Below are 14,301 nucleotides of genomic sequence, written 5' to 3'. Positions count from 1 at the left end.
CAGCTGCTCCTGGGAACATCTGGGCGCTCACTTTTTCATTCAGGGCTCACATTTAAAACCAGGGTTTGCTCTTTCATTTTTCCTGGACTAGCTTATTCATCACTATATCCTCAGTGTCTGGAATAGTGCCTGCTGAGGCATGAAAAGGGTACTAAAGAAATACTTTCTGTCTTCTCTGCCCATGTTTTGTCTTTTGATGTATCGGTGGTCCCACAGGCCCTTCATTAGATGTTAATTTCATTTCATTTGGAGGATGATTTTCTATTTCTTTAACGTGTCCCTTTCAATTTAATTTTGTATGTATCAGTCTGCATTTTAAGTGAGAATATCTCAGATACATTTCCTAAATACAGTAGAAATTCTCTCGTTTTTGTACAATGTCATAGGACTACTTTTTTGTGTGTGTAAAATGGGAGATTTGAAGAATGATTCTTTAAGAAAGCTTGATTTTTTTCTTTTATCTTTTATCTATACCATGATACTTTTTGGATATTGTATAGAAATTGATTTTATAGTGTTGTAAGTGTAAAGAAGGGGCTCTGAAATCTGAAATATTAAGTAACATTGTCTAAAAACTAGGTTAGAGAATTGGCTTACTGTGTGAGTACATAAAATCTAGGGCAGTTCATTCCATGTTTTTTTAAACACATGATTCTGAAGGACACAAAATAAAGTGAAATAACATTAAATTCTTTCTTTTTATTTTTAAGATTGTATTTATTTATTTTTAGAGAGAGGGGAAGGGAGAAAGAGGGAGAGAAGCAGCAAGGTGTAGCTACCTCTTGCATGCCCCCCACTGGGGACCTGGCCTGCAACCCAGGCATGTGCCCTGACTGGGAATTGAACAAGTGACTCTTTGGTTTGCCGGCCAACACTCAATCCACAGAGCCACACCAGCCAGGGCTTACGTTATTTCTTGATTTTTTAAAAAAAGATGTTTATTTATTTTCATAGAGAGGGGAAGGGAGGGAGAAAGAGAGGGAGAGAAACAGCACGCCCCCAGCTGGGGACTTGGCCTGCAACCCTGGCATGTACCGTGACTGGGAATCGAATCAGCCACCTTTTGGTTTGCAGGCCTGCATTTCAAGCCACTGAGCCACACCAGCTGTGGCAAATTATTTCTTGATTAAATGCATTAGTTAAGAGGGCATTCGATTACTAGTTTATTTACATTGTAAATATTGGGTTGACCAAAAAGTCCATATGGTTTTTTCTGTAAAATAAAAGACATGTTTTTATTTTTACTTGGGTAATTTGTATACTTTGAGTATGTTTGATTGATTTGGATATTTTGAGTATGTTGGCTATCTCCTGCTATTGGCTTCTAGTAGGTAGAGGCCAAGGGTGCTGCTAAACATCTTCCAAATGACAGCTCCACAGCAAAGAATTATTTGGATGGCCCCTGGTGGGGAGGGGGATAGCCGAAAAAAAAGAGAATTATTTGGCCAAAATGTCAAAAGTAACCAAGAAACCTCACAGGCCACTTCTGAATGTTTGATCAGTCATAGCACCTTCTCTATACACTGTACAAATCTTTTTTGTTTCAATTGTCTTTTTACCTTTCTTGAAATAACAAAGCATAATACACTGAAATGTTGTATATTTTATTCTATCTTTAATATTTAAATGGCTGCACAAAAATTCACCAATTTTGCCCTGGGTGGTGTGGCTTAGTGGATTGAGCATCAGCCTGTGAACTGCAAGGTTGCTGGTTCAACTCCCAGTCAGGGCACATGCCTGGGTTGTGGGCCTAGTCCCTCATAGGGGGCGGGTGAGAGGCAACCACTTGATGTTTCTCCTACACACTGATGTTTCTCTCCCTTTCTTTCTCCCTCCCTTACCTGCTCTGTGAAAATAAATAATAAAATCTTTTTCAAAAATTTACCAATTTTGATTTTTTTTTTAATGCATGCTGTTATGACAGTTGTCACAATACAATCTAACAATTGTTTTGAATGAAGTTAAAGACAACTAAGCACTACTAGAGCCATCTTATGGAAAAAATGTAACAGGCATTTTAGCCAACCCAATATTAGCTATTCTAAGATTATTGGTGACTAATATTTAATCTTGAAGGTTACTTCAGTTACGGTTGTCAACCTTTTGGCTTGTGGACAGTTTATGAAATGATCTGTCATGCCTATTTCAGTTATACCTTTTTGGTAAATTAGAATTTTTATTTGTTATCTTTAAAGGGAGTATCATAGTCTTCTTAGAGAGGTTATATGTTAATATTTGAAATTTAATAAAATTAGTATCAATATCTCTGTTGGGTGACACGGTAGGGAGAGGGTAAGTTATTTTATTTTTCCAGTTTTTTAGTTTGTGTTTTTTATTTTTTGTTGTTATTGAATTTATCGAGGTGACACTGGTTAATAAAGTTATACAGATTGGGAGTGGGGAAATTAAAAATAGTGTTGTAAACTATTAAAGATAATTTAAAATACATAAAATACTATATATTTTGGTATTGATTTTCAAAGTAGGTTGAAAGATCAGCTAATATTCATATTAGCATCACAGTAAATCTTATCTTTGAAAGTGTGTACTACAGTAATAATTTAGATGTAATTTAAATTCTAAGTGAAAGAAATAATCTTTTCTCTCTTTTTTCTCAGGTGGAATGAATCTTACTTGTTGACTATCTCCTGGTTACTTGTTGAATTCACTTGTGAAAGAATCATCTTCTCCTGTGTGGAAGCCACTTAGTGGCATATTTAATTATAAATCCAGGGATCACAAAGCTTTTTGATTTCCCAAAGGAGGGAACATACCACTATATCAAATAAGCTTGACATTACAGCCAAAATGGTGCTGTCCCAGAGACAACGAGATGAACTGTAAGTTTGGTGTTTTTTTTTTTAATATTCTCTTATAAAGGACAAAGTAGTAAATTAAAATACAGCTTTGGTAGATCTGTTCTCAGATTAAAACTATTGTTAGGAGTATTTAAATATTGATGTGGGCAGTTTGGTCTATTTTAAAACTGGGTCTTACTTTGACATAGCACTGTGTACCCTTGTGACCTTACTGTGTATAAGTTTAAAGCAAAACAAACAAATTGTTTGGGATAAGTTTTATCTTAAGTTTGTCTTAAATATATTATCACGTTCATTTGGAAGATAGGTGCTTCAGAGCACTTCTAAATTATTTTATGTGGATCTATGTATTAGAAAAATGAAAGCTTTTTTGATATTACTGCTAAGGCTTTTCCTTTGCCTTACTGTATTTTTTTATCATCCTTTGGCTGTTAGAAGATTTGAACTTTTATGTAATGGCTAACATAATAGTTAATGTGCAAATGCATTAATTAGATAGGCATGAAAATTATTTAACCACTGCTATTATATAGGATTTTATAGCATTCTATTTTTGTAGGTGAAGAATATAGTGGAAAAAATTTAGCTTTGTATTCTAGTTTTTGAAAATTTCCTGTTTTTTTTTTTTTACAGAAAACTGTATTTAGAAATAATTTAAAATTTCTAGATTTGTAAGATAAGTACAAAGAATATATACATACATTTTATCTAAATTCACCTATTGTGTTAACATTTTGTACCATTTGCTTTATCATTTGCACTCTGTAGCTGTATATACACACAAATATATTTTTCCTAAACCATTTGAAAGTATGTTGCATACATCAAGGACCTTTCTCCCAGATGCTTTTAGTGTGCAGTTCCTAAGAATAAAGATTCTTCTATAAAACCACAGTACAGTTTTCAATTTCAGTAACTTTAATATTGAAACAATACTTTTATTTATAAATCTACCTTTTATATCTCAATTTTGTCAGTTGACCCAGTAATGTCCTTTATGGTAATATTTTAGTCCTCTCTAGTACACCATCCAGTCCAGGAGTAGGTATTGTATTCAGTTGTCGTATGTGTCATTTAATCTGGAACATTCCTAACCTTTCTTTGTCTTTTATGGCATTGACATTTTTGAAACCCCCCTCCCTCTGTAAGAGAATGTTCTCTATTTTGCATTGGTCTGATGTTTCCTCATGATTAGATTCAGTGTGTGCATTCTTGGCCAGAGTACTGCATAAGTAATTTTGTGTTCTTAAGAAACCCATAATGTTCATCCATGCCTCAGTGATGTTGATTGTGATCCTTCAGTGAAGATCCCTGATTTCTCCGCTGTATAGTTACTGTTCCTTCCTTTTTAACAAATAATGGGGGTGACACTTTAAGACCATGCAAACATTCTTATTTTCCACCAATATTTCACCTCGAGCCACGCCCCCCCCCCATGGTTACACAGTAATAGTTTTTCACCACTCTACATTTGCTAATCAGCACTAAGCATTTTACTGTAACCAAGAAAGCTTCTTTTTCTCCATTTTATTTACTTGTCTTTTCATTATTGGTATGAACTCATTGATTCTCATATTTTTATAGCTTCATCATTCACTATGAGTTTTACTGCTTTGGTGTGTGAATTGTTCTAGATTGTCCCATAGGAGACAGTTGGCTTTTATATATACCATTATCATTTTTTATGTGCACTTCCTTACTTTCTGTTATAACAAGATGTTCCAGGCTTATTGTGTACCAATCCTGCCTTAACCCTAGAATCAACATTGCTATAACAAGCCTTGGTTCCCGAAGTGGAGACATCAAGTATTAGACATCAAGATATAAGATGCTAAGTGTACTTATTGCTACTGGGTTGTCTTTGCTTCTGGGCCCTTTAAAGAGACAAAACTAGGAAATATATATATATATATATATATATAAACACATATACAGACACCTGGTATAATACACGTGTACTAAGGTTTCTCAGTCTTGACAGTGTTGACATTTTGGGCTAAGTAAGTCTTTGCTATGGGGGCTGTCCTGTACACTGTTGTTTATTTAGCAACATGCCTGACCTCTAACCCCTAAATGCCATAATTAACAGTGTCTCTGGATGTTGCCACTGTCCTCTGGGGGGCAGAATGTCCAGTTGAGAACTACTGATACATACATACACCCATACTTATTTTAGAAATTATCAGACTACACTGATATTTCTAATTCCACTAGTTTCTTTCTTGTCTTTCCTTCTACGGTATTTGACTCTCTCCTTTTAATACACTGACTCTCGAGTCATTTGTTCAATCTTGTAATACTTCTAAAATAGTTTCAGAATTATGTTCATACCACTTCAAAAAGAAAAAAATCCTGGAAAAGGTTTAGAATTTGTATGCAGTTTTCCACCCATCCATCCTGCCCAAGACAATATATAATCAAATACAGCAAGTCCCCAAATAATGTCATTTGCTTCAGAGGCATCTCATTTCATTACAACATTGATGAAATGCCATAGGAACTTAACTCTTTGTTTTATATCAGTTAGCCTTATGGTAAAATTCATCTCATTATCTGTCATTTCATTAAACCTGTTACTGATGATGTGAAGTGAGACTTTACTGTACTGGGCTTGCAAGTTACTTGACTAGCTTTGTTTTGTTTTGTTTTCCTCTTTGGTTTATATTACTTTAAATAAGTTGGGTTTATCTGTTCTAAGTCAATTCAGATCTTTTTCCTAGATGCCTTGTGTCAGCTGACTTCAAGTCATGCTTTTTACTCTCATTTTCAGATGAATATTTAAACATTATGGCCAAAAATAGAGCTTTTCATTTAGACAAAAATTAACTGAGAAAGGTAGAACCTAATTTTAGTGGCTAAGTTTGTAGAGACTTTTAGATGAGAATTGACTTAATGGTGCTCAAGTAAAGAAAATTTGTCTTAACAGATGTAAATGTAAATTTAGGAAATAAGTGCAGACTCTTCCAGTTCTTAGTAAGGAAATAATGAAGGTTTTTTTCTTATATTTTTGAAAATAATGGAAACAGATAAATTTTGGCACCTAAATTTGCCCTTTTTTAAAAAAGATTTTATTAATTTCTTTTTAGAGAGAGGAAGAGAAACATCAATGCTAAGAGAGAAACATTGACCAATTGCCTCTAGCACACCCCTAACCAGGGACCTGGCATGCAACTGAGCATGTGCCCTGACTGGGAATCGAACCAGCAAACTTTTGTTTTGCAAGGTGACACCCAAACCACCTGTGCCACACTGGTCAGGGCTCAATTTGCCTTTATAACAATTTAGCAGGATTTTTTCCTGTATTTTGAGACCATTTTTACTTTTCAGCTACTGTTGACATACATTATTATATTAGTAATATAATAGTTTCAAGTATACACCCCAGTTATTAGACACTATATAACTTACTAAGTGATTGTCCCGATAAATCTCACACCCGTCTGACACTGTACATAATTATTATAATATTATTGACTATATTCCCTTTGCTGACTTTACATTGCTATGACTATTCTGTAGCAACTAATTTGTACTTCTTAATCCCTTCACCTTTTTCACCCATTCCCCCAATCCCCACCCTTCCCAATCTGGCAACCATCAAAATGTTCTCTGTATTTATGAGTCTGTTTCTGTTCTGCTTGTTCCTTTATTTTATTTTTTGGATTCTGTTATTGATAGATAAGCGTTTATTGCCACTTTATTCTTCATATTTTTTTATCTTTTTCTTCCATATCTTCTTAAAGAAGACCCTTGACGTTTCATACAATACTAGTTTGGTGGTGATGAACTGTTTTAGGTTTTTTTTTGTCTGGGAAGCTCTTTATCTGTCCTTTGACTCTAAATGATAGCTTTGCTGGGCGGAGTAACCTTGGCTACAGGTGTTTGCTTTCTATCACTTTGAGTATTTCTTGCTAACTCCTTCAGCCAGCAAAGTTTCTGTTGAGAAATCAGCTGACAAGTCTTATGGGAGCTCCCTTGTAGGTAACTAGCTGCTTTTCTCTTGGTACTTTTAAAATTCTCTTTTTATCTTTAACCTTTTCTGTTTTTTAAAAATCTTCACCTGAGGATACGTGTATTGATTTGAGAGAGAGAGGAGGGAAGAGAGAGAGAAACATTGATGCGTATGTGCCCTGACTGGGGATTGAACCCACAACATTTTGGTGTAAGGGATAATGCTCCAACCTACTGAGCAACCTGGTCACGGCTAACTTTTTGCATTTTATGATGTGTCTTAGCGTGGGCCTCTTTGGATTCATCTTATTTGGAATTCTGTACCCTTCCTGGGCCTGTATGTCTTTTGCATTAACCAAATGAGGGAAGTTTTCTGTCATCATTTTTTCAAATATGTTTTCACTTTCTTGTGCTCTCTCTCCTCCTACCAGTGCTGCCATGATGAGAATGTTGATGTGCTTGAAGTTGACCCAGTGGCTCCTTACACTATCTTCATTTTTTTTTATGCTTTTTATTTTTTGGTGGTCTGATTGGAGGTTTTAGGCTTCCTTATTGTTCAAATTGCTGATTTAATTCTCAGCTTCACCTACTCTACTCTTGATTCCCTGTAAATTATTCTTTATTTAGAGTTCGTGTATCCTTCATTTTTTAAAGAAGATTTTTAAAATTTATTTTTAGAGAGGGGAATGGCTTTATTTATTTATTTTTAGAGAGGGGAAGGGAGGGAGGGAGAGGGAGAGAAACATCAATGTGTGGTTGTTTCTCATGTGCCCCCCTACTGGGGACTTGGTCTGCAACCCAGGCATGTACCTTAGACTGGGAATTGAACCAGCCACCCTTTAGTTTGCAGACTGGCACTCAGTCCACTGAGCCACACCAGCCAGGGCAGTATCCTTCATTTTTAACTAGTCCTTTTTTAATGCAGTTGAGGTTCTCACTAAATGCATTGATCATCCTTATAACCAGTGCTTTGAACTCTGCATCTGATAGATTGCTTTTCTCCATCTTGTTTAGTTCTTTTTCATGCGTTTTGGTTTTTTTTCTTTTATTTGGGACATGTTTCTCATTTTGGAAGCCTCCCTGTGTTTGTTTCTATGTATTAGGTAGAGCTGCTACATCTGTCTCCCAGGCTTGGTAGAGTGGCCTAATGTAATACGTCTTCTGTAGGATCCAGTGGCACAGCGTCCCTGATCACCCAAGCTGGGCACTCAAGGTGCGCCCCCCATATTTTAGCACTTCTAATAGGTTAGATGGCATTTAACCTATAAAATTCTTTGAGATATTGTTTGGGTAGAAATGAAACAAATTTTTAAATACTTGAAAACGGTAATTTTGAGCAGTGATACTAAATGTGATTCAACTGAACAAATGTATATTTGCCTGCCTTCTGTGTTCTTTCTACTTTTATGTATATAAACTTGAATACTATAAAAAACATTTATGTGGGTATGACAAATATATTTTATAGATAAATTTAAGATTGTAGAAAATAAAATTATTTAGCTTCATGAGTAGTATTAGAGACAAAACCAGTTTTTTGATTTCTAGTTCATTATTCATTGAACAGAATTCTGTTACCAAAAATAATAAGTCAAAATGTAAACATTATCCCCCCACCTCAGTTTCTGAGTCTCACTTCCCAGAGGTGGCCACCATTACCTCTGTATTTTATAATCTTTTCAGATATTTTTCCTATGTTTAAAATTCATGAATTTTTTTTTCTTATGATTTATAAGATAGAATTGTACTTTACAACCTGTTTTTGTCTCCCTTTCTGTGAATTTGGAAATGGTAATATCTGTTGTTAGTTCATCTAATAGTTACTTTTAACAAAGTTTAGACCTTTATTTATCACATTTTATTCCCTTTCCCCCATGAAAGATGAGTAAAGTCTTATTTTTATGTTATCCTGGTTGATAATTGCATTCTGCTTGATTTGTTGCTTATCTGTAATTCTGTTCTGCTATAACTTTCCCATTTTTGCATATTTTTTGTAACAGCTTTGTCGAAGTATGATTGACATACAAAAAGCACTGCACATATTTCATGTGTACAGTTTGATGAGTTTGGACCCCTCTTGTGTTCTGATTTTGATCACTCTGTTGGGTAGATTCTGTCATTACGTACTTTTCTCAAGATGGGCTCATAAATGGACCTCCCTGAGTCTTTGCATGTTAGGGAATAATGCTTTTCTTGCTCCCATAAATGAATAACAAGTACAAAGTTAGGTGACCAATTCTTAGATTACACATTTTTCCCACTTAGATTTATATATATATTAAGGGGAAAAATTGTCACTTAAAATAGGCTAGAAAGAAAAATCTCCAATTCCAAAAAACCAGAAGTCACATAGGCCTTATTACTAACCATAATGAAATAAAAATAAAAATTAATAGCAAAAGGAGAGCTAAGAGAAACCTTGGATATTTGAAAGTGTACTTCTAAAACTGGTGATAGGAGGTCAAAATCAAACTTAGGAAGTTGAAGAAATCAATAATAATGAGAGTTTAAAGAAACCTGTGGATTGTAGCCAACATAGCATACAGAAAATTAGATAGTCTGTAATGAATCTTTTTTAAAAAAACAGATCAGAGATGAACTATATTCAATTCAAAAATAAGAATAACAAGCCCATAGGAAGCAGAGGAAAGGAATTATTAATAAGTAAAAGCAAGAGTTAATAAAATAGAGAATATTAAAAAAGTTTTTAGTTGTAAAAAACTAGCTTTTTAAAAAGACCATAAAATACACAAAACTGATTAATAGAGAGAACATACACAAATGAATAATATAATAACAAGAAAGGCAACATAAAATGAACAGATGTGATTTTTAAATTATGGATATGTTCTGTCTTATTAAATATCATAATATATATGACCTGGGTGATTTTCTAAGGAAAAAAAAAGGTATGATAAAGTTGGTTAAGGAAGAAGTAGCAAATTCGTATAGATCATTAAGTATAAAGGAAATTGTAACATAGTTACAGACTTCAAGTCTAGACAGTTTTCAAGCCTAGACTCTAATTCTTTTGAGTCTTTAAGGACCAGTAAATTCCCAGATTATATTGTCTCTTCCAGAATAGAAAGAGGTGGAAAGTTGGATCTCATTTCATGAGTCTAGAATAACCCTGATAGAAATACTGTGCAAGAGGAAAATAATAAAACATTATAATCTAATTTTTTTAATATGAACTCAGACATAAAGATACTGAATAGTATAACAAATTGAAAAGAATCAACAGTTAGAATTATTGGATGTAGTATGGTTGTCAGAAACAAGATGGCATACAAAATAAATTATTTTTGTTTTTGGATAATGTAGTAGAAAATATGTAGTAGAAAATTTGCTGTGGCTGTGCTTATGGTGAAAAAAGTGAATAAATAGAAAGATTTCAGAACTCCCAAGTTATTAAGCAAATTAAATACAACCCCAGTCAAAATTTAAATAAAGTTTTCTGTGAGTTTGACAATCTTAATTCTAAAATCTGGAAGAGAAAAATAATTGAGAAAAAAATTTTAAGGATTAATAAGAAAGGAACTAATTGTATAGATATTCAGACATTACTGTAAAGCTAGTAAGTAAAATATTGTGGCATAGGCAAGTAGGTTAGGAGACATTAAAGTTCAGAGGCAGGCCCATTTATCTATGGAAATGCAGCATCTGATAAAGATGGCATTTCACATCAATAGGGAAAAGATGTGCTACTTAGCTAATGATGTTAGTACAATGTTGTACTAAATAAACTTGAATACAGATGAAGTGAAAGCCCAAATGTTAAACACAAACAAAATAACAATGTAAAAGTGGTAAAAGAAAAATACTGCCTTTGGCCTTGGCTGGGTAGTTCAGTTGGTTAGAGCATCATCTGGATGTGTCACGCTTGCAGGTTCAATCTCCAGTCGGGGCACATACAAGAATCAACCAGTGAATGCATGAATAAGTGAAAGAACAAACTGATGTTTCCCTCTCTCCCTCTCCCTCTCTCTGTCTCTCTCTCAAATCAATAAATAAAAATTTAAAAGAAAATACTGCCTTTTGGTAGAAAAGGACTTCTTAAAGATATTAAACATGGAAACCAAAATAAAAATTGGTTAATTTGTAGCAGAATATAAAATATCTAAAATATCCATATGAAGAAAAACCTCAAACAAAATTAAAATATAAAGGAGTAAGTGGCTGGGGAAAATATTTGTAACCCATATAACAAAGAAATGGCATTTTGAATAATATAAAGGAGTTTTAAAAATTGCCACAAGCCCTGGCTGGTGTAGCTCAGTTGATTGAGCGTGGGTCTGCACACCAAAAGGTCGCCAGTTCGATTCCCAGTCAGGGCACATGTGTGGGTTGCAGGCCAGGTCCTCAGTTGGGGGAGCATGAGAGGCAACTACACATTGATGTTTCTCTCCCTCTTTCACTCTCCCTTCCCCACTCTCTAAAAATAAATAAAACCTTAAAGAAAAGATTTACTTAAAAAAAATTGCTGCAAATTACTACAACCAGTAGAAGGAGAAAAAGATAGTACTAAGACCATCTGCAAACAAAACAAATAAAAAATTAGCTAATAAATATTAAATAATGTTTAACATCTGTAAACAAAACAATATGTGATTTGTTCTCCAAGCAATATCCAAAGTGAAAAAAATTCCTATGATAGCCTTTGCTAGCAAGGGTGTGGAGAAATGGGTTCTTTCCTGCTGGTGGTGGGAATATGCATTGTTAGATTTTTTTTCCAAGTCAGTTTGATAATATCTTTGTAAAAATATTGGTTTATTTGCTCTAACAGTCCATATTTGTAAAGAACTTTTTTTTAGCATATATGCAAACATTTCTCTAGGAATATTTATGGAAAAGGATGTTTGTTCCATTGTTTTCAGTGGTAAGAAACTGGTAACAACCAAAAACCTACACCCATTCTATGAGATATACTATATAGGAGTTTAAAAATGTGGTATATTTAAGTGTATCTACATGGAAAGAGCTCTAAGACCTATTAAGTGAATTACTCAGGTTGCTAAATAAGATGGTATGATATATTTATATTAAACACCCTCCACAACTGTATTTATATATTTCTTTTGTTGTTGTATCTTATAGTTGCACAGACAGAAGCTTGAAAGGATATACTAAATTGTTAACAGTGGTTGTCTGCAGAGAATGAGATTGAGTAAAGATGGGATAAAGATTTATGACAGTATTGTTTCAGTACTTATAAGGCAAATGTATTTGTTAATAAAAGTAAAACTTTAATGGATTTTTAAAACAAATAAACTGTAGATAATCTTTGACATCGTGGGTTGCAGTGGAGAAATTTTAGGTCAGCCTGGTGTTTCTCCCTGCTTTTTACCGAGGTATTCATTGTAATTTACCTTTATGTTCACCAAACTAGACTTTGGATATTTTTTATTTGAGGAACATTTTCTTTTAATATGTATATTTTGGTCAATTATAGTTGACATGATTTTCTATTCAAGTGGATGGCACAGTGGTTAGACAGTTACATAATTCACAAAGTGATCTCCTGATAAGCCCAGTACCCCCACCTGGCACTATACAGTTACTGCAGTGTTATTGACTGTATTTCCTATTTTTTATCATTGGTTTTTTCATATCATGTCTTTTGGATTCCTTTCATTTTATCTTTTGTTTTGTTTTGTTTTTTGTTTTCTGTTATTTTCTGTTACCTTAGATTTCTTTGAGAGTATAGAGTATTCATCTATAATTTTCCGCTTCTTCCTGGGGTGGTTTTTCCTCTTTAATACATACTTTCTTCTCTGTTATTTGCATTATTGCTTTTCTCCTTTCCTCTTAAAAAAATCTCCTTGGGTCCTGTATTACATCCTTCCTCTTTATTAATATCTTTGAAGATAGCTCTATTTGTGGGAAAGAATAGTTTGAAATTGAGTGTGCTGTCTTATAATACCTTTCTTCCATATTAGTACCGTCGTTTGCCCTAAGACACGTTGCCTTTCAGCATTCCACATCTTCCTCAGCTGAGCCTACTACCTTCCTAAAGGATCTCAAGCCATTTTGGATAATTTATCGTTTATCTCTGTTAGCTAATTCTGACCAGCACATGTAAAGCTGAATTTTCTGTAACTTTCTCTTAAATCCTGTTTTACCTATAGACAGCTTCATTGACTTAAAAATCCCATGTTCCACATATTTGTTCATTCTTCCCTCTCTTCAAACCACTGATCTTTTTTACTGTCTCTACAGTGTTGCCATTTCCAGGAAGTTGGAATCATACTCAGTATGTAGCCTTTTTAGAATGGCTTTTTTCATTTAGCAATATGCATTTAAAATTTCTTCCATGTCTTTTCATGATTGTATTTTTAAGATGTTTTACTTTAATAAACTAACCTTTGCAGTTGAGATATTCAGGTTTTTCTTGTGTGTATATTTGAACATTATATATATTTAGCATTGATTGTTAAGTGGTTCTACCCTGGTGTTTAAAAAAATAAAGATCTGCACTTAACTACTACACTCTTAAAGTTGTATTTGAGAATATACTACAGCAACACATGTTTATGGAGTTGAGCTAGATGTCAGGTAGGGCCTCTGGCACATATACAGATTGTCATCATATTGTGAATAATTATAAAGACAAGTGTAGGACAATATCTTGCATCATGGTAGTATTCTATTACAAATACAGTGGAACCTCAGCTCCTGAACTTAATTCGTTCTGGAAAACTTTTCAAGAAGTGAACTGTTCAAAAACAGATTCTCCTTTGTCACCTGAGAGATGCATGACTGATCATACAGGTGTTGGCATGAAAGGGCTGTCTGATAGAGAATTGAGATCTGAAGTTTTGTTTAACAGCTGAGACAATTTTTCCATGAATAACTTGGCAAGGACCTAATTGTTTGAGAACCAAGGTTTCACTTGTTTTAGCGCTTAAATTTTGGGACACCTCTTGTCTGGCTTTAGGATCTATATAATAGGAATAAGAGCAGTGTTTTGATCTTGTTAGTGATTCAGCTTTCAAACAGGTATTTTCCACTCCTTTTTAAATCTTATGGCTCAATGCTGGCCAGGTAGTTCACTTGGTTAGAGCATCATCCTTATACACTAAGGTTGCGAGTTCGATCCCTGGTCAGGGAACATACAAGAAGCAATCAGTGGATGCACAAATAATTGGGACAACAAACTGATACCTCTCTGTCTCTCTTTAAATGTTATGGCTCTCTTTAATTGAAGAATCCTCTGACACTGTAAGTTGAGCTGTTGGTACTACTTACCTGTATGGTTTAGATTTTTTTTTTTTTAAGATTTTACTTATTTATTTTTAGAGAGAGGGGAAGGGAGGGAGAAACAGAGGGAGAACATCAATGTGTGGTTACCTGTTGAACGCCCCCACCCCCCACTGGGACCTGGCTCACAACCCAGGCACATTCCCTCACGGGGGATTGAACCAGTGACCCTTTGGTTCATAGGCTGGCACTCAATCCACTGAGCCACACCAGCTGGGGCTAAAATTCTTCGTACTGGGGAACAGAAGCAGAATTCATGAATGAATTGGAT

At 34.3% G+C, this 14,301-nt stretch overlaps 1 protein-coding gene across 1 annotated transcript in view; it reads left to right on the top strand.

Annotated features, from left to right (window-relative positions):
- The window catches only part of PAFAH1B1 (platelet activating factor acetylhydrolase 1b regulatory subunit 1), a 68,378-nt gene that overhangs the window by 23,158 nt on the left and 30,919 nt on the right, over positions 1 to 14,301 (top strand). Inside the window, exon 2 of the mRNA XM_024565228.4 lies at positions 2,619 to 2,840. Within this exon, the coding sequence (XP_024420996.1) occupies positions 2,809 to 2,840 (32 nt within the window). The 5' untranslated portion in view covers positions 2,619 to 2,808. The remainder of the gene's footprint in view (positions 1 to 2,618; positions 2,841 to 14,301) is intronic.

This window comes from Desmodus rotundus, chromosome 9 (assembly GCF_022682495.2).
Source record: "Desmodus rotundus isolate HL8 chromosome 9, HLdesRot8A.1, whole genome shotgun sequence".
Classification (NCBI taxonomy): Eukaryota; Metazoa; Chordata; class Mammalia; order Chiroptera; family Phyllostomidae; genus Desmodus; species Desmodus rotundus.
Note: the sequence above shows the minus strand (reverse complement) of the source record. Positions and strands in the feature narration are given on the sequence as shown.